The sequence below is a fragment of the Xenopus laevis genome, chromosome 3S (genome assembly GCF_017654675.1).
Source record: "Xenopus laevis strain J_2021 chromosome 3S, Xenopus_laevis_v10.1, whole genome shotgun sequence".
NCBI lineage: Eukaryota > Metazoa > Chordata > Amphibia > Anura > Pipidae > Xenopus > Xenopus laevis.
The window spans coordinates 130705760-130729073 of NC_054376.1; the positions used below are offsets into that span (position 1 = coordinate 130705760).

Genomic DNA, 23314 nt, shown 5'->3' on the forward strand with positions numbered 1-23314 from the left:
TAAAGAACCCCTTCCTATGCTGATGGTGAGATCTCCTTTCCTCCCCACCAATGAATCACTCATTCCCCTCTCTTGGTAGTGAATCCCATAACCTGACTATCCTTACAGTAAAGAACCCCTTCCTATGCTGATGGTGAGATCTCCTTTCCTCCCCACCAATGAATCACTCATTCCCCCTCTCTTGGTAGGGAATCCCATAACCTGACTGCCCTTACAGTAAAGAACCCCTTCCTATGCTGATGGTGAGATCTCCTTTCCTCCCCACCAATGAATCACTCATTCCCCTCTCTTGGTAGTGAATCCCATAACCTGACTATCCTTACAGTAAAGAACCCCTTCCTATGCTGATGGTGAGATCTCCTTTCCTCCCCACCAATGAATCACTCATTCCCCCTCTCTTGGTAGGGAATCCCATAACCTGACTGTCCTTACAGTAAAGAACCCCTTCCTATGCTGATGGTGAGATCTCCTTTCCTCCCCACCAATGAATCACTCCTTCCCCCTCTCTTGGTAGTGAATCCCATAACCTGACTGTCCTTACAGTAAAGAACCCCTTCCTATGCTGATGGTGAGATCTCCTTTCCTCCCCACCAATGAATTACTCATTCCCCTCTCTTGGTAGTGAATCCAATAACCTGACTGTCCTTACAGTAAAGAACCCCTTCCTATGCTGATGGTGAGATCTCCTTTCCTCCCCACCAATGAATCACTCATTCCCCCTCTCTTGGTAGGGAATCCTATAACCTGACTGCCCTTACAGTAAAGAACCCCTTCCTATGCTGATGGTGAGATCTCCTTTCCTCCCCACCAATGAATCACTCCTTCCCCCTCTCTTGGTACTGAATCCCATAACCTGACTGCCCTTACAGTAAAGAACCCCTTCCTATGCTGATGGTGAGATCTCCTTTCCTCCCCACCAATGAATCACTTATTCCCCCTCTCTTAGTAGGGAATCCCATAACCTGACTGTCCTTACAGTAAAGAACCCCTTCCTATGCTGATGGTGAGATCTCCTTTCCTCCCCACCAATGAATCACTCCTTCCCCCTCTCTTGGTAGGGAATCCCATAACCTGACTGCCCTTACAGTAAAGAACCCCTTCCTATGCTGATGGTGAGATCTCCTTTTCTCCCCACCAATGAATCACTCATTCCCCCCTCTCTTGGTAGGGAATCCCATAACCTGACTGCCCTTACAGTAAAGAACCCCTTCCTATGCTGATGGTGAGATCTCCTTTCCTCCCCACCAATGAATCACTCATTCCCCTCTCTTGGTAGGGAATCTCATAATCTGACTGCCCTTACAGTAAAGAACCCCTTCCTATGCTGATGGTGAGATCCCCTGTCTCTCTTCATATTTTAGTTTTTTTTACTTTTAATTGGCATTAAGCATTTTCTTTTACCCTCTTGGCTCGTCATGTGAGCACACACTCTGTTAGTGAGGAGGCCACACAATATGGGGCTGCAGCCATTGTATCCCTACTGTACCCTGATATTTATACTGACAATGTTCCTCTCATGTGTCACTTCTTCCTAACCTGCTACAAGTAGAAACAAACTGCACTTCCACTAAATAAACCACCAAAAATCTCATGATTTACAATAAAAGGAAAAAGGAATGTGGATGATAACACAATAGGAGGATTAGGGGGAGATTATGGAGATCATTCAGCGACGAGCATTAACCCCTCCACTGCTGGACACTCTCTTAATGTAACTTCTCCATTTTCCCCTGAATTAACATTATTTGCTGTTAGTCTGGCACTTTATATCTCTATGTAACCAGTTATTGGCTGCACAGCGACCCCTACAGGCTGGATATACAAATACACCACACGGGAGACACATTCACATTTCGTTTTTCAGATGGTTTAGACTTTGGCTGAATTTGTACAAAACTGTTTGTATGAAATGTCCTCCCTTAGTGACTGGTCCAGCATCTGCCACTCATATAACCCCTTCTTATACCTATCTAATGTATCAGTCTGTACCCCTGATTCACTTCCCAGCTCTCCCTGTAACACCCCTTTCCCTTCTCTAATCTCATTGGCTCCCTCCTGTCTGCTGGGAGGAGCTACTGGTGAATAAAGCATCCGACCCTTCCTTGTACCTATCTAATGTATCAGCCTGTACCCCTGATTCACTTCCCAGCTCTCCCTGTAACACCCCTTTCCCTCCTCTAATCTCATTGGCTCCCTCCTGTCTGCTGGGAGGAGCTACTGGTGAATAAAGCATCCGACCCTTCCTTGTACCTATCTAATGTATCAGCCTGTACCCCTGATTCACTTCCCAGCTCTCCCTGTAACACCCCTTTCCCTCCTCTAATCTCATTGGCTCCCTCCTGTCTGCTGGGAGGAGCTACTGGTGAATAAAGCATCCGACCCTTCCTTGTACCTATCTAATGTATCAGCCTGTACCACTGATTCACTTCCCAGCTCAACATTCCAGGGTATCGTATTTATTCCCAAAAGTTCCTATTTACAAATCATTCTGAATTGAGAAAGCCAGTTGGATGACTGGTGAAACCTCTTCAAGGAAAAAACACATTATGTTCTAGAATGGCCAATTCTAAGCTACTTTTCAATTGGTTTTCATTATTTATTTTTTTATAATTTTATTAGTTATTTGCCTTTTTCTTCTGACACTGTGCAGCTTTCAAACGGGGGTCACTGACCCCATCTAAAAACAAATGCTCTGTAAGGCTACACATGTATTGTTACTTTTTATTTCTATTCAGGCCTCTCCTATTCATATTCCAGTCTCTTATTCATATAAATGCATGGTTACTAGGGGAATTTGGGCCCTAGCAACCAGATGGCTGAAACTACAAACTGAAGAGCTGCTGAATAAAAAGCTAAATAAGTCAATAACCACAAATAAAAAAAAAATTGAAACCAATTGCAAATTGTCTCAGATTATCCCTCTGTACATTATACTAACAGTTAATTTAAACACTGGTTTAAAGATCCCTTTAAGAAAATCTACATAATCCCAAACCAATCGCAAAATTGGTTCCCAGGTAGAAATCCTCAGGGATAATAATTTAGTCTCAGACAGGGACAATTTTATTTGGGACAAACCACTTGCCATTTAGGAAACAGGAGACACTTTACTAAAGTCCAGAATAAGCCATAACCAAGTGCCCCCGAAACCCCTCAGAGAAATGACCCTGATGCTGTAGCTTTCTGCTCCTCCTCCTCCTACCTATCCCTAGTCCCAAGAGCTCACCTACCTCTATCTACATTCCTCCTTCATGTGTCCCTGTTCCCTGACTTCTCCAAGGGCCAAACTTCCTTGGGGCGTTTCCTTTACTGGGACTTAAGTCCCAGGCTCCCCAGCACCAGTTACCTCCAGCACCAGTTACCTCCAGCACCAGTTACCTCCAGCACCAGTTACCTCCAGCACCAGTTACCCCCAGCACCAGTTACCTCCAGCACCAGTTACCCCCAGCACCAGTTACCTCCAGCACCAGTTACCTCCAGCACCAGTTACCTCCAGCACCAGTTACCCCCAACACCAGTTACCCCCAGCACCAGTTTCCTCCAGTGTTTAACAGCCAATCAGATCAATAGGACTCACACCTCACTCAGGTATCCAGGTAAGTGGCAAGAAGATTTCCTTGAGAAAAAAAGAGGAAAAACCTTATTGGGGATTTCACAAGCCGGGGGGGAATTTAACCCCTTGTATTCACTTAACATTAAAACTCCACTGAGTCCCTTATACCAATTGTCATGATACAGGCCTGTAATAGTTAATAAAACAAGGGATCATGAGAAATATTTGTGCCAACATCTATATCAGACACATAACAGGTCTCTTCTCACTATGGTCAGAGGGGTCAGAGCTGTAATGCCCTCCTGTAAGTCCTGGCTGATAAGAGCCATTCCATGGGGAGGGGAAGCCCAAGGAGGGAGAACTCACAGGTGAAGTGAAGGTCACATATAAGGTATACTCAAATATATTTATCCTTACAGAACCCAGACCTGTTGTCACACAGTATTGATGTTTAGTATCTATGGAATCCCTGAGAGAATTAATAACCAATGAATATAATATCATCTCTCTCCTATGTTCCTATAAGGAGTTATGGTCATTATATTCTTGGTCCAGTTCCTACTCACAGGAGCTCATACTCATTCAATCTCTGTCCTGCTAGGCCACACCCCTTACATTCCTGAGGGAGGGGGGAGTGTGCAGTTACCTGATGCCCTGAAATCACTAATAAATAGTCAGCTCTTCTGACTAAACTTTGGATTTACTTTGGAGGACCAATTGCAATTGGAAGTTATCCCGTTTGTTTCCCCTTGCCTCCAGGACCAGGAATTCTATATGTTTGGAGTTAAGTTTAGGTTTTCCATGTTTTCCCTTTTACTTTACAACTGTTTGTAATCGTATTATTGAATGTCTGTCTCTTTTTGTAACATCTTTTTGTATATTGCACTGTTATACCTTTTATAATATGAAAGAGAATTAGGTTTCTATCGCCTGTGAATGATAGATGGTGGCAGCCAATGAGTTTTGTGGGTGTTGGTTGGTGTTTGGGGGGCTGTTGTGTTAGTCTAAGGTGGGTGAGAGACTGAGAGACCCCTGATAGTCCCACCTAAAGTCATGTGACACCAATGTTTTTTTCCACTGGTTCCCCAGATTACCCTGAGAAATGGCGTCAGTTCAGCAGAAGCTGTTACTATATCTCCAGTTTTTTAAAATCCTGGGATGGAGCTAAATCAGCCTGTGAGTAGAAGAACTCTCATTTGCTCAACAGTCTGGAAGAACAGGTGAGTGACGGGGATTATTTGGGCACCAAACAGGGCTGGAGTTGAACTGGGACATATAGTAGAGAGTGGTGGATAAGGTTTGAGAGACATGTAGGACACCCCAAGATTATGCAAGAAGTCAGGGACAGTATGATGAGTCCAAATAGAGAAGTTAGGGACCAACAGAAAAGCTTAATATGAGAGCTCAGTGAGGAGGGAGGAGTAGGAGAACTGCAGTAGTTGTTGTCTCGTTAGTCTGGTGAAATGGGGTAGGGATCCATAACCCAAGTTCATGCAATAGAGATTGAGTCTTAGTTTCATCCACCAGGACTTTGCTGCTGAAATTTCCTCAGGCCTGGGAGCCTGGATCGGACTTACTGAGGCTGATGGAGAATGGAAGTGGGTGGACAAAAGCCTGTATGACTAGAACCAAACGTGAGATCCACATTCCCTCTCTGTACAAATAGATAAACAGACAGAGCTGAGGTAAGTCCTTCTGGTACCAACATGTCACATGTCAAACAGTATGTTCTTCACCTGGTGTCCTACATGTGGTCAAGTCTTCTAGAGGTGGAGGAACTGGTATGGAACAGAGGGGCTCAATGTCATAAATCATCTAAGGATGTCCTCAGTCCTCTGATTTTAGCTAAATCTGACAAAGACACCATTTCAGCTGTATTCATAGTCCAGTCTTCTGCCTATTTGGTCAATTGGATCAGTGGCCAATATTTGGTCATTTTAGCACAGTTCATTGAGCAGAAGAATGAACCATATTATCCTAAAGGAGAACCTTGACAAACTGCCAATTTGAGCTTGTAAGCAGAACACTGCATGAATGCAAGGTTAGCTCTTTGGCAACCCTCTCCCTAGCTGGACAATGATACTGCTGAATTGTAACTCTCAACCTGTATACAATATGAGCAATAATTAAGCAACAATAACCAAAAACATAGTTTATTTACCCACAGTAATAAGGTAATTCCTGAGAACAGAAGAATGGAAGAAAATAGCCTGAATTATTTTCCAGGCTGTGGTCCCTAGACTTAGGCAGATGTCACCTACTACTACTACTACTACTACTACTACTACTACTACTACTACTACTACTACTACTACTACTACTACTACTAATACTCAACACTACTTCTCCTCAGTAAAGAGGATGCTGCTCTTTCTCAGCTGACCTGTCTGACTGTCAGCTCATATGATTACTATGATAGAGCTGAGTAAATCCACCTCATTCACAGGTTCCCTGCTTCCAACGTCTCCAAGGTTGTTGGCCACTTTAAGGTTCAAAGCTTGATACTTTATGCTGCAGGCTCCACCCCTGATACTGGTACCTGACCAATGAGAATGAGCTATCTGCTCCCTCCTTTCCTTCTAAGAACCGGAATAAGTTGCAAAACCCTGGGTCAATGAAGGAAACATTTCTCCAACAGGTCATAGTTGGAGACATTCTGAGCAGTAAGGGATATAAATCTTTTGCAACCCCTATTTATATAACAAATAATAGAAAACCCTTCATGGAAAAGGACCAAGGAGAACTTTTGGACAAGTAACTTACCTGTGGGAAGCAAGAAAGTACCACCCAGATGTTTTCTGATGTTAAAGTGGATTTATATCCTAATCCACACAAACACTTTAACCTTCTACTGCTGTTCTCTCCAGCCAGTTGGGCAGAATGTAAGAAGCTTCTGCTGTAGATACAGGGCATCTCTTGATGCTTTAACATTGGGTAATATATGTGAGTAACTTCTGCATCTATAAATGTCTGGGGAGTAATGCTCAGTGGACATTGTTGGTCCAAGGACTGGTCTGGTCGCCATTCTGAATTTAGGAAGCTTCTTCTATTTCTCTAACTGTGGGTTAGACAGAATGTAGGTAGGACATTTGTGCATGAGACTGAACTTGCCTGATATGACTTTAAACTGCTCCTCCTTTAACTAAAACTCTCTTCTTCTGAACTCTTCTCTAAGGTCTACTGGTGACTCCAGCCCTGGGATACCAGAAATACAACCTGGAATTCTGAGATTGCTCCTATCTTCTCTAATGATAACGTTACAACATGTTAACAAATATTTTTTCATTGTAGATATTGGAGACAACCCGATGACTGGACTGGCCATGGGAAAGGCTGAGGAGAAGACTGTGCCCACGTCTCTAACCTTGGAAAGTGGAATGATGACCATTGCGGCCAGGAATATCATTATATTTGGGAGAAATTGATATGAAAATGAAGAAAGTGATGGAAAGAATTGCAAGAGCCTTTGTGTATCAGACCTTTATTATTGATTCTCTGAAACAAGATGTTGCTCTGAGAGTGAAATAGAAGCTTTTCATGCCAAACCCCAGACATTTCTCATTATTGTGATTTTTTGCTCTGCTCTCTCCTGAGCTTTAACTTCTCACTTGGATTTCTTGGAGAAACAAAAACAGAGCTCGGAGCAAAAGTAGTTCCCCTACTTACTGTGGGTTAATAAGATTGGTAAATTCAGGCTGTGCGGCTGTAACGTGTCCAATCAGTGAATGTTATGGATCCACATCTGCTTCTTGGCCTTAGATGCAGATCTACTAGGTGGTCCTTAAAGGGGCAAGAGAACATTAATAGAGAAACTCTCATCCCTATGCACATGACCTGCTATCTAGAATGCTCAGGGTTTTGTGGAAATGAGTCTTTCCGTAATTTGGATCTCTATATTTGAAATCTACTTGAAAATAATTGAAACTTAAACCCCGTAGGATTGTTTTGCCTCCAATAAGGATTAGTTATATCTTATTGGAGATTAAAGAAAATCCGTTTTAACAATTTCTATTATTTGCTTAAAATGGAGTCTATGGGAGACGGCCCTCCAGTAATTCGGAGCTTTCTGGATAATGGGTTTCTGGATAATGGATTCCATTACTAATTATTTATCCAGCCATTCACCTTAAAGATCACCAAGCAAAATTGGTTATAGTAAACTTACTAAAAGTTCTATGTTGTTCTTGCTACTGCCCAGGGCATAGTTGGGAAATTGATGAAACATGGAGGCCACAAGGAACTGTGAGTCTCTACCAAAAGTGCCTCATGAAGGTTTTCAGGAAGAACGAGTTTGCCCGGAGGTAAGTTAGAAGGTAAGTTCACCTGAACTTCAGCCAAAGATCTGAGCCAGGGCTGCTACAATCACTTCCTTAGAGACAATAGAATCACATTCAGATTTCTTCTAGAGATAAAAGTTCTAGAGAGGACATCTGCTTTAGCATTTCCCCCCAGACCTGGATGTAATGAGAAAGTGGGTAAAAATAAAGCCCACCGGTCCTGTCTGTGATTGAAGCACAAAAGATGTCCATTTAATGGCTAACAATTCCCTGTTATCAACGTCAATATCAATGTGGGATTGTGACTATGAACCAGTTGTGCTGACACTGGCAGTTGTATGAGATAAAGTCAAGGAAGGGTTTGGATGGGAAAGTGAAAAAACAACACATTATTCTCCCATTATATTTTCTATTCAGAGGAACGACATCTTTTGTTTTCTTCATGACGTTGCTGTTGGAGTTTAGGAACTGGAACTTTTTTCATTCAGGATCTGATCTGAGGTCAGGGGAAGGCCAGTTCTGGAAAAACATGTCAAGTTATGAGATAGAAAGACGAAATAAAGAAAAACAATCAATTGGGCCACTGGGTGCTGAGATTATTGTTTTTTTTTTCTTACTTACTGAATATCTCCTGACTCAATCCTTATAGAGACTGTTTCTTTCGTTTAAATATTACACAAAGGAGAACTTGTCTCTAGTGATGGCCGTCGAATTGCTCGATTTTTGTGAAAATGTTGGAATTGCTCGATTTTTCCGTGAAAACGTTAGAATAGCTCGATTTTTTGTGAAAACTTTCAAATTGCTCGTTTTTAGTGAAAACGTCTGAATTGCTTGATTTTTCTGTGAAAATGTTCGAATTACTAGTTTTTTTTGTGAAAACGTTCGAATTGCTTGATTTTTTTGTGAAAACGGCCGAATTGCTTGATTTTTCCATGAAAACTTTAGAGTTGCTAAATTTTTTTGTGAAAACGTTCGAATTGCTCAATTTTTTCGTGAAAACCTTCAAAATTGCTTGTTTTTTTGTGAAAACGGTCTAATTGCTCAATTTTTTTGTGTAATACGTTCGGATTGCTCGATTTTTTTGTGAAAACATCCGAATTGCTAAATTGTTTTGTGAAAACCTTCGAATTGCTCAATTTCAATTCACTGATGTAAGGAGGATTTTTGGAATAGTTATTGGAACATGGAGTAGACTCACTTCTCTCTGCAAGCAGTGGATTCTTGGGAAACTGGACAGAACATGTGGATGGATTTATTAGTTGGCAACGAAACACTGGGAAACAGGCAACAAGGGTCATTCTAGTCAACATGTTGCCCCCAAAGTCTTGGTCAGTCTTCAGTTATTTTACATCTACCCCTTTATTTCTCTCCCCTGAGAAGGGGTTTAATATTAGAACTTTGTGTTTCAGTTCCAAGTCCAAGATTTTAGGTTTAAAAGCCAATGGACCCCTTTAATGAGGGAATTGATCAAGAAAAGGTCTGAGCAAATAACATTTTGGTTTTAAACACCTTCCAGAACCTTTTATCAGACACAGAACGTCAACTTTTCACAATCGCTTGATTTACTGCAGCTCATTGATCCCCAACCAGTGTCTGTGGAGTAACATGTTCCTCACAACCCCTTGGATGTTGCTCCCAGTGGCCTCAAAGCAGGAGATTATTTTTGAATTCCAGGCTTGAAGGCAAGTTGTAGTTGTATAAAAACCAGTTGTACTGCCAAATCGAGTCTCCTGTAGGCTGCCTGGCAACATAGGACAATATAATGTTGGAATAACTGAGCTTCTGCTGATTGAACTCCATCTTTCTGACTCTAATTTCAGGAACAAGAGTCCATTGAAGGGAATAATCCCAGAAAACCAGAAATCGTTGTAGCTCCGACAGATTTTTGTGACTTTAAAATGCAAAATCACTAAAATTGTGTCTGGATTGACCCATTATTTATATAAGTCTCATATTCAAAACCACTTTGAGGCTTTTGGGAATTTACATTTTTTAGGATTATTTTACTTTATTAATCTTTTTCATTCCAATGTTTGTGAGTAACCCCCAGTGAGGCTGAATGTGATAGTATGGGCTATAATGAGTGTGACTGTGATGGTGACACTGAGTGAGGCTGTAAGGATAAAACTGAGTGAAGCTGTGAGTATGAGGATGACTGAGGCTTTGAGGATGAAACTGAGTGAGGCTGAGACTGAGTGAGGTTGTGAGGATGAAACTGAGTGAGGCTGTGAGTATGAGGATGGGTGAGGCTGTGATGATAAGGCTGAGTGAGGCTATGAGAATGAGTGAGGCTGTGAGGATGAGGATGGGTGAGGCTGTGAGGATGAAACTGAGTGAGACTGTGAGGATAAAACTGAGTGAGTCTGTGAGGATAAAACTGAGTGAGGCTGTGAGGATGAAACTGAGGGAGGCTGTGAGGATGAAACTGAGGGAGGCTGTGAGGATAAAACTGAGTGAGGATGAAACTGAGGGAGGCTGTGAGGATGAAACTGAGTGAGACCTTGAGGATGAAACTGAGTGAGGCTGTGAGGATAAAACTGAGTGAGGATGAAACTGAGGGAGGCTGTGAGAATGAAACTGAGTGAGGCTGTGAGGCTAAAACTGAGTGAAGCTGTGAGGATGAAACTGAGTGAGGCTGAGACTGAGTGAGGCTGAGACTGAGTGAGGCTGAGACTGAGTGAGGCTGAGACTGAGTGAGGCTGAGACTGAGTGAGGTTGTGAGGATGAAACTGAGTGAGGCTGTGAGTATGAGAATGGGCGAGGCTGTGAGGATGAGGATGAGTGAGGCTGTGAGGATGAAACTGAGTGAGGCTGTGATGCTGAGACTGAGTGAGGCTGTAAGGCTGAGACTAAGTGAGGTTGTGAGGATGAAACTGAGTGAGGTTTTGATGCTGAGACTAAGTGAGGCTGTAAGGCTGAGACTAAGTGAGGTTGTGAGGATGAAACTGAGTGAGGTTATGAGGATGAGTGAGGCTGAGACTGAGTGAGGCTGTGAGTATAAGGCTGAACAGCAGGAAAACTGATGGCCATAATGCAAGTTGGGGAAATGTCTATCCTTATCACAATTAAAAAATGATAGGTGCCACTTTTTCCAACCCCTGAAGCTACTTGATGACCTCACTCCCTCCCCATGTCCATCATTTTTATGACATCATCAAATGGCATGGGGAGCTGGCACATCCGTGATGGAATGGGGGTACATTAGTGATGAAATGATTTGTTCCAGGTTTATACAAGGAGAGATATAAATAGGTGTCAGCTCATCCTCATTCTGGTATTTGAGTTACAGAAAAACAGGTTCAGGTGGAGGCCCAGGTGCCGATGACCACACTCCCCAGTAGGAAACCCCGATGAGCTCACGGCACATAAAGATTTAGAGCTGGAAAGGTTAATTTGCCCCCTTAGAGTCTCTTTCTTTGTTTTTACACTAAAGGAAACACAATTCTATAAATTTGCTGATTTGTTCCTTTGAGAAGATAGTTGAACTTCCTTCAAGGGAATTGGGTGGAGCTGATCTCGTACAAGAACAATTCCATAAACCAAAATCCAGGTTCAGTGACCAGGAGCAGAGCAAATGTAAGTCTGGGCCACCACAAACTGGGTGTTTTGATCCCTATTTCTATAATGGATATGGCACCCCCATATATTGAATGATGATTCCTGGGATGGATCTGATACAAAGTGGATGGTGGATGTTGAGTTCTGTAGAGGGTCTTAGGGTTTAACCACATTAAATTATTGTATATGAGGACAACATGATAGAAAATGTCTGTATTTATATCTGTACAGCTCGTCTCATGTAGATATTGATTCAGGGACTGGTGGGATTTTCTATATTCTCAGGAGAAATGGAAACTTGGCTTTTTATCTTCTTCTGGAACAGCAAGAAGCCAATGGAACGTATCTCTAAAATGTAATTATATAGGGAAAGGGCAGTGTAGCTTTCTATAGATTGTCAGTTCCACAAAAACTGATTTAATGGAAGAGTTGAGTATGGGAAGGGGATAAGATTAAATTCTGTATAATTGTAGGATTTCCCCTGGCTAATGTCAAAGGAATATCAGGACCTTCAGGTCTGTAGGAAGAGGAAACGTCAACTGAAACTGCTGAGAAAAGGGGTCCTGCTTGAATAACTGGGGGGCTCTTTTACTTGTGTGGGTACAAAATTATTAACATTTTAATTAACATTATTTGAATGATGTAGAAGTAGCTACAAGATGTGAGTCCAGGGTTTTGGGACAGGTAACTTGTCAGAGAGAGAGGAGGCACACGTTGACCTGTGTGGGGTAAATACAGTGGAAGGAAAGCTGGAAAAGGGATCCAAATTGATATGATGTAGAGTAGAGGTGTATCCCCTGAAGGGATCCAAATTGATATGATTTAGAATAGAGGTGTATCCCCCCTGAAGGGATCCAGATTGATATGATGTAGAGTAGAGGTGTATCCCCCTGAAGGGATCCAAATTGATATGATTTAGAGTAGAGGTGTATCCCCCCTGAAGGGATCCAAATTGATATGATTTAGAGTAGAGGTGTATCCCCCTGAAGGGATCCAAATTGATATGATTTAGAGTAGAGGTGTATCCCCCTGAAGGGATCCAAATTGATATGATTTAGAGTAGAGGTGTATCCCCCTGAAGGGATCCAATGAGTGACCCAAGAGTCTATGTCAATGTTGTCAGTATTGTTGTTGGTATCCAACTCTAATGATACAAGTTAATGAATTGCCTGTTTATTTAATACATACAGTTATTGTTTCTTTAAGAATCATTGATGGAAGGAGTATTGAATTGCAAGACCCGCACCCACGTAACCCAATCCATTAATTGTCCCTCTTGTTCTGACGGTCACTATTACAAGATGAGTCGTTAATGTTGTTGTGTTACCTGTATAACTAATATGTACAGAATGAGTTTCTTATAACTGGGTTCCAGTTTGCCCAACAATGTGTGAGGAACGGGATGGGTTCGTTTTGGTGGGAGCCCAAATTTATTTGGACCCTTTACTCTCATGATCCTCCACTGTCCCCTAAATTACCCTTTTGAAGATCTCTCAGGCAATGCTTTCCTTGACATGATTCTCTATCAAATTCTTGGGAAAGTTCTGATATCACTTGTTATGAAGCAAAGGTTTCCTGTCCTACTTCCTGGAAAGGTTAACCATTTAATGTCCGTTAAGGTCTTCTACACTAGTTGCTGTCAGTTCCCTTTTACAACAATGACAAAGAACTTTTAACCTGGGAAATCTCATTATCTAGAGAAGGTCCTTCATTCTCACTTGTTAAAGGATTCCTATACTAGACCCTTTAAAGGACTCCTTTGTAACCATGATGTAAGTCTCCTGTTGTGCTCCCTGTTTAGACCATCCTGAAGAATCTTCTATAAGTTGTTCACTCTTTGAAGGCATTTTTATTGTTTATATGTAAAAGCCTAAAAACCTTGTCTTGAGCTTTTCTGCAACTGTCTCCATCCTACAGCCTTCAAAATGCAGAGCTGGGAAACCTCAAAATGTTCATGGCTCCTCTATGGATTCTGCTGCCTTTGTGCTGTTCTCCTTATTACCATCATCATCCTCATTGTGCATCTACAGAGTAAGTCATGCTCATATCTCATAGTCACTACATCATTGCAATGATAGAGTAGAACAAAGAATGATCTACATTGTCTGGTTCAGATTTCAACAATTAGTCTTTATTTTCTACAGAGCCAGAAATAAAGGATAGAAGCCTTGAGTTTGAGTTTGGCAACTTCAGTGTGAATGTGAAGACCCAAGTATCCCAGATAACTCAGGATGGTAAGATAAGAAGGTGCTGCTTGGAATCGGAATTGTGCTGATCAAGTCAGGGCAATCCAGAAGTGAGAGTTGAACACACTGCTTCATTCTAAAAAGTTCTTCCTTTACTCATCAGCTGATTCCAAGTGTCTTCTATCCAATCCCTAAGGCTTTCTTGGGCTATGAATACCATCTTGGTTTCCCTGACTGGTCTACTGTGCCCATTACTAGCCACTTTAACCTTTCATTCATTCATTTCTTTCCTGGACATAAAAATGTGTTAAAGAAACAACACAATCCTCATTTGCCTTAGATTCTTATGGTTTCTGGAGCCTCACAACACAAGCTTCTTTTGTCAATGTGTTTGGCTAAATCCTAGATATGCTTCATCCATGTAAGTCTTGAGTAAGCTCTGATGAAGGCCTATGCAGTAGTCATGGCCAACATATTGGCCTCTCCTTCAAATCCAACTTCAATATGAATTCAAACTTCAAGTGCAACGCCCAGGGGTAATGCAAAGACTTGATATAGTGTTGACACACAGGTAGAGCAGAAAGGGACATACACAACACTGTACTGGAAACCAGTCATAAACTGATGAAATGGTCCTTTGTAAGGTTGCACAGGGCTCTATTGTCTTGGGGAGTCAGCATTGTCCAAGCTGTTTATCTATAGCACATTTGGCCTTTCAGTTCAGATAGCAGCTGATGCTCTTGTTAACTATGATCTCAATAAAAGATGCGACTAAATGATTCCGTATTTCACACTGGTAAATTAAGAGAAACTCTGAGCTGGTGTGTCCTACGTCCTCTTTCCAAACCAACTCTTTGATGGAACCCTAAGCCTTTGATGTACCTTGTATGATATCTTTAGTAATCATTCTCATCTCTAAGTGGGGATTTAATGAGGTTTTGCCTCTTCTCTCTATCAATACTGTTAGGGGCACATTTACCTAGGGTCGAATATCGAGGGTCAATTAACCCTCGATATTTGACCGTTGAAGTAAAATCCTTCGACTTTGAATATCGAAGTCGAAGGATTTTGCGCTATTCCTACGATCGATCGATCGAAGGAATAATTATTGATTAAATCCTTCGAATCGAACAATTTAAAGGATTTTAATCCATCGATCGAAGGATATTCCTTCGATCAGAAAATTGTTAGGAAGCCTATGGGGACCTTCCCTATAGGCTAACATTGGCCTCGGTAGGTTTTAGGTGGCGAACTAGGGGGTCGAAGAATTTTTTAAAGGTCGAATGGTCGAATAGTCGAACGATTTTCGATTCGAAGGTCGTAGTCGAAGGTTGAAGAAGCCCATTCGATGGTTGAAGTAGTCATATTCGATCATTCGAAATTCAAACTTTTTTTTCCTCTATTCCTTCACTCGAACCAAGTAAATGGGCCCCTCAGTGTCTGATTAATATAAGAGGTAACTATTGTGCTACTCTAGCCTGACCTTAGGGTAATCCTGGTTGTATCTCCCCCAGGTACCAGACTAATGAAGAAGATTGCAGAGCTTGAAACATCGGTGGAGCAGATTCAGAAGGACCTTTCTATAGGTAACAACAGGACTGGATTGTTCTGTGTTTTTTGTGGGGAAAAATGAAATGAATGACTTGATATGGGAATCTGGAGTGGGGCTGGAGAGAAATAGTGAGAAGCAAACTGAGATCAGGAGACCAGAAATAAATACTGAGAGATAAGTAAGTGATAGAAGTAAATGTGTAGTAGGAATAGACATGTGTGAGATGAGACAGACGAGACTGAGACTGTTGATTAAACAGAAATAGGAGGAAAGGATCATTTTGACTTGACTGGGGAAGTTGAAGGAACACTTGCTCTTGTATCTGACGGACAATTTAGACAGTGACAATGAGCCCCCCGCACATTAGACACACTGACTATAGAATCTGAAGTTCTAAAGAGGCTGGTAAATTAGGGGCAATTCTATTGCTTGAAATACTACCTGTGGAAGAGACTTATATGGGGCATTGGGGGAACCACTGACTGAGGATCTGAGGATTGTGTCCAACAGGTTCATTACAGAGCGACATGCAGAAAGTCCTGGGCACCCTGGGACGATTGGTTGACCGGGTACAGACATTGCAACTTAATGGTAAGATTTCCAGTCACTAAATACTTAACAATACATAATTATTCAAAATGTATCAATGAAAAATGCATTTCTCTTAAATGTAGACAATTTAGAGGACATTCTATTAAAAGTCACTCCTCTGTATGTTCTCTGTGTGTGAGGAACCAGGTCATGATGGAGTCGGAGGGGCCACTAATGTTTGGAGTAGAAGCCAAAGCTCAGACTGAGCCAGGACTGATTCTTACAGACTTTCAGAACTGACATTAAATCAGCTTCACCAATGTCCTGATCCTGAACCAGAGAATGTCACTCACCCCAAATCTCCCCCTAACTGACCTTCAGACTGGGCCCCCTTAGCTCATAACAAGGTTACAGATATATAGAAACATTGGGGTAACAGTCACCCTGCTATAGTTCCAGGGGTACCCAGGGTACAAATAAACACTCACCCCAAATCTCCCCTAACTGACCTTCAGACTGGGCCCCCTTAGCTCATAACAAGGTTACAGATATATAGAAACATTGGGGTAACAATCACCCTGCTATAGTTCCAGGGGTACCCAGGGTACAAATAATCACTCACCCCAAATCTCCCCCTAACTGACCTTCAGACTGGGCCCCCTTAGCTCATAACAAGGTTACAGATATATAGAAACATTGGGGTGTCACCCTGCTATAGTTCCAGGGGTACCCAGAGTACAAATAAGCACTCACCCCAAATCTCCCCCTAACTGACCTTCAGACTGGGCCCCCTTAGCTCATAACAAGGTTACAGATATATAGAAACATTGGGGTAACAGTCACCTGCTATATTTCCAGGGGTACCCAGGGTACAAATAAACACCTACCCCAAATCTCCCCCTAACTGACCTTCAGACTGGGCCCCCTTAGCTCATAACAAGGTTACAGATATATAGAAACATTGGGGTGTCATCCTGCTATAATTCCAGGGGTACCCAGGGTACAAATAAGCACTCACCCCAAATCTCCCCCTAACTGGCCTTCAGACTGGGCCCCCTTAGCTCATAACAAGGTTACAGATATATAGAAACATTGGGGTGTCATCCTGCTATAATTCCAGGGGTACCCAGGGTACAAATAAACACCTACCCCAAATCTCCCCCTAACTGACCTTCAGACTGGGCCCCCTTAGCTCATAACAAGGTTAGAGATATATAGAAACATTGGGGTGTTACCCTGCTATAGTTCCAGGGGTACCCAGGGTACAAATAAGCACTCACCCCAAATCTCCCCCTAACTGACCTTCAGACTGGGCCCCCTTAGCTCATAACAAGGTTACAGATATATAGAAACATTGGGGTGTCACCCTGCTATAGTTCCAGGGGTACCCAGGGTACAAATAAGCACTCACCCCAAATCTCCCCCTAACTGACCTTCAGACTGGGCCCCCTTAGCTCATAACAAGGTTACAGATATATAGAAACATTGGGGTGTCACCCTGCTATAGTTCCAGGGGTACCCAGGGTACAAATAAGCACTCACCCCAAATCTCCCCCTAACTGACCTTCAGACTGGGTCCCCTTAGCTCATAACAAGGTTACCCTAATACACTCACCCCAAATATCTCCTTTGAGTGGCCTCCAGTTCTGGCTTGCTTGAACAGGTTGGCATTTAGTTCCAATACTGCACAAGAACAACTGAGTTTTGCATTACTAGTACATGTTGTATCAGGGCTTTGCCGGATAAGTTTGGACATGTCCTGAAATACAGGGTTTGCAGTATATTAATTCTGGCAGATACTCTCCTATGGCTGCTGTGATACTGAAGTTGGTGAATAAGAACAAGCAAATAGTAATAGAAAGTTTGATCTTAATGGAGATATGACATTTTTTCAACTTTATACATTTTGTATTCACCTCCATATTTCAAAAATAGCTGGTGTGGGTCTGTTTGACCCCTCTTGGTGGTTGCGGAGGGTTGGGGAGGGCTTGATAACCTCATAAATATATTTATTATGCAGCACATTTGCCTTTTCATTGTCCCTGGAAGTAATATACAGTATCTCAACTCTGTGATGGACCAATGCTCTCAACCTTTATCTTTTTACTACTGATATTCCAAACTGGTTTCCATGTCCTTCATACACTTTGCACAAAGTTCATTGGGGCCTCAGCAGATTATTTTCAGATGTTTTTACACAAAGAACCAAGTCTGATGTGGATGACTGCTTCCCCAACTGCATTGTACTGATACTTCATGATGATATTTGGGTGTTTCTGTATCAGCCCAGACACCCGACTGATAGAGAAGCTTTCAGAGCTTGAGGCATCTGAAGAAGTTTCAGGGTTCCCTTTTCATAGGTAACAAGTGGCGTGGCCTTGTCTGGTGTTGAGATTGGGGTAACTCCAGGCAGGTTAGGATGGGAATCTGTGCGGAATTTAGAGTAAACTTCACACTGGGGAGACTTCTTTGGAATCATGTAGTCAACATTGAAAATAATACTTGGAGAATTTGGGGTGACCTCCCACTGGCTAGATTAGTTGGGGGTTTTTGAAGAAAACTGGAAAACAGAAAGTCTGGATTGAATGAAGATTTTTTTGTAGTTGCATAGGGTGTAGTTGCAGAATTTGGGGGAACTAAATGGAGAATTACAGATAACTGGTGTCCCTCTACGTCACAGGAGCTTTACAGAGCGACATGCTAAAGGTTCTGGGGACGCTGGGGAAACTGGTTGACTGAATTCAAAAGTTGCAATTAATGGTAAGATATTTTCTAATTAATGGGTAACGAGTCTTAGGATATGAAAATTACCAGTGTAGGAAAAGTAGAAGATTTCCCTGGCCCTTTGAATTGAAGGCCGACTCTTACGCATCTTGTGTCCCATTTATTTACTATGATACAATGACCGAAATGATGGAATAGGAAGGAAAACAAGAACCAGTGTTTCATAAAGACTTGGACAATATTGACTATGATGTAACATTGCTAAGCACAATAACAGCAGCCCCATCAAGTTCTTCATATCAAGAGTAAAGAGATGAGGGGGTTACAGAGTAATTCTGGAAAATGTGTCACTAACAGGGACTGTGGAAATCCAAATGTGCTAAAATATGATCAGCAGTTACATGAGTTGAGATATAGGATATGAGGATTAATATACGATATAGGACATTAGTATAGGACACGGTGACTAGGAGGTATCTAAATGTTGTCCCACCAGCCTAGGTTGAAGGATAATAGACTTCTGTGATATAATAATGTGTATTTAGTCATTGGTGTGCCCTTACCCATCTAATGCCATTATGACAGTTTGCCATGACTGGGTATGGTTACTTCCATTGTATGATGTCATGACTGTGACCAAGCCATCTCATTTTAACAGTATTAATTAGGAAGCTGGAGATTCAACATCCTTTTCCATATACGGCTGCCATATTTCTTTGGGTCCACAAGGGTGACCAGATCAGCTTCTCTGCCAACTTTAGTAAAGGAAATATTGCTGCCCAAAGTCCACCCAGGCGAACCCCCAGATCATCAAAAACCACAACCAGATCTTCTCATAGTGTCACAGTCCACTAGACCTTGTTGACAGGACGGTTGCGTATGATTAAACCAGGGGTCCCCAACTTTTTTTTACCCATGAGCCACACTCAAGTATAAAATAATGTTGGGGAGCAACACAAGCATGCAAAAAGTTCCCATGGCTTTCAAATAAGGTCTGTGATTGGGTATTGGTAACCCCCTATGTGGACTTTTGGCCAACGGGAGGCTCTGTTTGGCAGTATACAGTTTTTTTATGCAACTAAAACTTGCCTTTAAGCCTGGAATTCAAAAAGAATCACCTGCTTGGAGACCACTGGGAGCAACATCCAATGGGTCGAAGAGCAACATGTTACTCACGAGCTACAGGTTGGGGATCACTGGTCTAAACCATGAATGGACATTATGGATACTTTTACTTCCAGACTCCCAGGAACTTGTCTGCCCAGAGGACTGGCATCTCTTTACTCTCAACTGTTATTACGTCTCCAAATCAGGGGATTCCTGGGAAGAAGCTAAAAAGAGCTGTGAGGGGCTCAACTCTCACATGGTAGTGATCAATAATGAAGATGAACAGGTGAGTATCAGACATAGAAATATAATGGAACAATAACCCACTGAATAGTAAGGGAATGGGGCAATGTACCTGGGGGGGGTGGTTTACCCTAGTAGATCCCTGTGCTGTGAAGTTCATCTACAATGTACGTTGCTCTTAGCAACCAAATGATTTTCCTGTTTTTCTCCTAGAACTATGTTTTTGGGATATCGAAAAGCCAGTTCACTTGGATCGGCCTCACAGATTCAGACGGGGAGTGGAAATGGCTGGATGGAACTCCTTATAATACGTCTCCCAAGTGAGTAGATTCAATATCTGTGTGGCAAGAGCTGTATAAGGGACAGGGCCACCATTAGGGGGGCACAGGGGTACTCTTGTACCGGGTCTGGGCCTAATGGGGGGCCCGGTTGTGCTGTACTTTACAAAATAACCAGGCCCCCCTTGACGGTAGCGAAGACATGCCACCACTTCCGAAGTCCTGAACCGCCAAAGTCCTGAACAGCCGAAGTCCCAAAGAGCCGAAAAACTGAAGTCCCGGAGCCTGAGAGTTGAAGTCCTGAAGCCGCGAAAAGACCCAAAGTCATGGAAGGAGCCGAAGTTAAAGTCATGAAGCCACGAGTCCAGTTCTACTGAACACCAATACGTGTTTTTTTTTGTTTTTTTAAACCCCTAGCCACCAATGTATTATTTTAATAATCTAAAAGCCCCTGCCACCAAAATGTTTTTTTTAAAAAAAATATTCTCCGAGGCGACAAAGTTTTTTTTATACTTGTACAGGGGTCACTGGTGCCAATGTTTTTTTAAAAAAACTTGTATGGGGGGCTCTGGCGTCAACATTTTCTTTTAACTTATGGAGGGCCCTGACCACCAAAGATTTTTTAAAAACTTTTATGGGGAGCACTATTTTTTTTAACTTACAGGAGGGCCCTGGTCACCAATTTTTTTTTGATAACTTGTAGGGAGGCCTTGACCACCAATTTTTTTAAAAAATTTTTTTATGGGGGACCCTGGCACCACAGTTTTTTTTTTCTTATAGGGGGACCCTGACCATCAATGGCTTTTTATAACTTTTATGTGGTTTACCATTTTTAGCGCTGATGTCTATGTGGTCATCTAACTTTGGGGTGGGCAGGATCTGCCATGGGGCTTGGAGGCTGGGGTGGGCGGGCCTAGGGGTCCCGAAAATGTTGTTGTAAGGGGGCCTGTGATTTCTAATGGTGGCCCTAATAAGGGAGGTACTTACTGTGTTGTCCACAAATGCTACTATGGTTTCTCACTATAGAGCGCATTTCTGCATGGTGGACATCCTTGACTCAGGCCTCATCAGGCAATTAAAGGCATGGTGGAAATACAAAAATATATTAAATTTGTATCAAAATTGAGCACAAATACTTTCCTTGTCAATAATGTTGCTAATTCCAAGGCTCCCTTGTATCCGATGGACCTTGAACTCGCATCTTGTGTGCAGTTGTGCAGTATAGAGGGTATGTACTATATAAGTGCAAGGACCTTCTTCCGAATTGTGCTTAGTACTTGTGCACATAAAAAAGCCTCAAGGTGTTGCATTTCTGGCCTAATTTTGTTTAAGCCAAGCTTTACTTCTCATAGAACCTCTCCATCCCAATCACCTTTTCCTCTGTCTGATGAACCAGTCCTCTGGATGAGCAAAAGATCCATCATTATTAAAGCTTGTGTTTGATGTTCATATTCTTCAGGTTCTGGATTTCAGGCCAACCAGATAATTATTTTGGCCATGGACTGGGCGGTGGAGAGGATTGCGCTCACCTTCATTATAACGGCGGATGGAATGATGACCACTGCACCCGCCAATATAAGTTTATATGTGAAAAGGCCCTATGAGCAAAGAGGCCATCAACTGCTGGACAGCTGGAAGGTGACAGTCTCCCCTCATAATTTAACTCTTCCCTCCCTCTAACCAGTTTAGTTGCACTTAGTCTCTGCACTCTCTCCAGCTCATTTATATCCCTCTTAAGGACTGGAGTCCAAAACTGCCCCCATACTCCAGATGAGGCCTCACCAGGGACCTATAAAGAGACACAATTATGTTTCATCCCTTGAGTTAATGCCCTTTTTTATACAAGAACTTTATTTGCTTTAGTAGCCACAGAATGACACTGCCCAGAATTAGACAACTTGTTATCTACAAAGACCCCAAGATCCTTCTCATTTAAGGAAACTCCCAACACACTGCCATTTAGTGTAGAACTTGCATTTATATTATTTTTGCCAAAGTGCATAACCTGCATTTATCAACGTTGAACCTCATTTTCCAGTTTGCTGCCCAGTTTCCCAAGTTAGACAAATCACTGTGCAAAGTGGCAGCATCCTGCATGGAACCTATAGTTCTGCACAATTTAGTCTCATCTGCACAAATAGAAACAGTACTTTCAATGGCCACCTCCAGGTCATTAATAAACAAGTTGAAAAGCAAGGGACCTAGTACAGAGCCCTGCGGTACTCCACTAACAACACTGGTCCAATTAGAAAATGTTCCATTTACCACCACTCTTTGTAGTCTATCTTTTAGCCAGTTCTCTATCCAGGTACAAATACTATGTTCCAGGCCAACATTCCTTCATTTAACCAGTAACCTTCTGTGTGACACTGTATCAAATGCTTTAGCAAAGTCTAAGTAAATCACATCCACTGCCATCCCAGAATCAAGGTCTCTGCTCACCTTCTCATAAAAAGAAATTAAGTTAGTCTGGCAAGATCTATTACGCATAAAACCATGCTGGCACAAACTCATAGTATTATGATTTGCTATGAAGTCCAGTATCTTATCCTTTATTAACCCTCCTCTCTCTCATGCCCATTACTAATATAATAGACATATAATTGTATTGTACCATATAAATGGTGAATCCACATGACCTATATGTTTGCTTCAACCAAATCTAATAACAAAGTCCAAATGTTTTCTAGCCTAAATGATGATGATCATCTGCTAATAGTGTAAAATGTGTATTTGGTTAGAATTTCAATAGCTTGCTTTAAAGATTGTGTTTTTTCGTTGTTAGGATGAGGGCGTTTTTGCCATAAGGCAAGGTGAGCACCAAGACAGCATTTCCCCAGATATTAGCAGACGCGGGATAAAGCCGAATTTCCTGTCCTTAAACCAGAAATTCAGCTTTTCTAGTGTAATTGACTAGTGAAATGTCTGTTTTTGTAATGTTATTGTAATAAACTTTTGTTGTTAATGTTGCGGCTGTTGAGGAAATTCTGAGGACCCTATGGGGCAGATTTATCAACATTCAAATTTGAGTTTTCATCTGTAAAAAATGTGACCAGTTCCCAGTTTCTGAAACCCAAATATGTCATATTTATTAAGCGCCAAAAAAACAAAAATTTTTTTAAAAAGTAGAAGAATATTAATTAATATTAGAATCTGAAGGAAATATTTTTATTCTCTGTAGATATAATGGAAGGACCAACGGCTTAAATTATCCGATTCCCCTTTCCAAAAATCTCCCAAACGAGACCCAAATTAGACTCCGAAACAGGAGAAACATTTTCTTGGGAAAGACTTAACCAAAGGGG

General features: G+C 42.0%; 1 protein-coding gene across 1 annotated transcript; it reads left to right on the forward strand.

Annotated features, from left to right (window-relative positions):
• Positions 1 to 10553: 10553 nt before the first annotated feature.
• clec10a.S (C-type lectin domain family 10 member A S homeolog) lies at positions 10554 to 22979 on the forward strand. The gene is made up of 10 exons (XM_041587794.1): positions 10554 to 10813; positions 11264 to 11406; positions 13306 to 13419; positions 13533 to 13622; positions 15089 to 15160; positions 15637 to 15717; positions 19623 to 19774; positions 19945 to 20051; positions 21469 to 21647; positions 22795 to 22979. The coding sequence occupies exons 1-9, from the start codon at positions 10554 to 10556 to the stop codon at positions 21611 to 21613; spliced, it is 1164 nt and encodes a 387-aa protein (XP_041443728.1). The 3' UTR covers positions 21614 to 21647; positions 22795 to 22979.
• Positions 22980 to 23314: the final 335 nt, after the last annotated feature.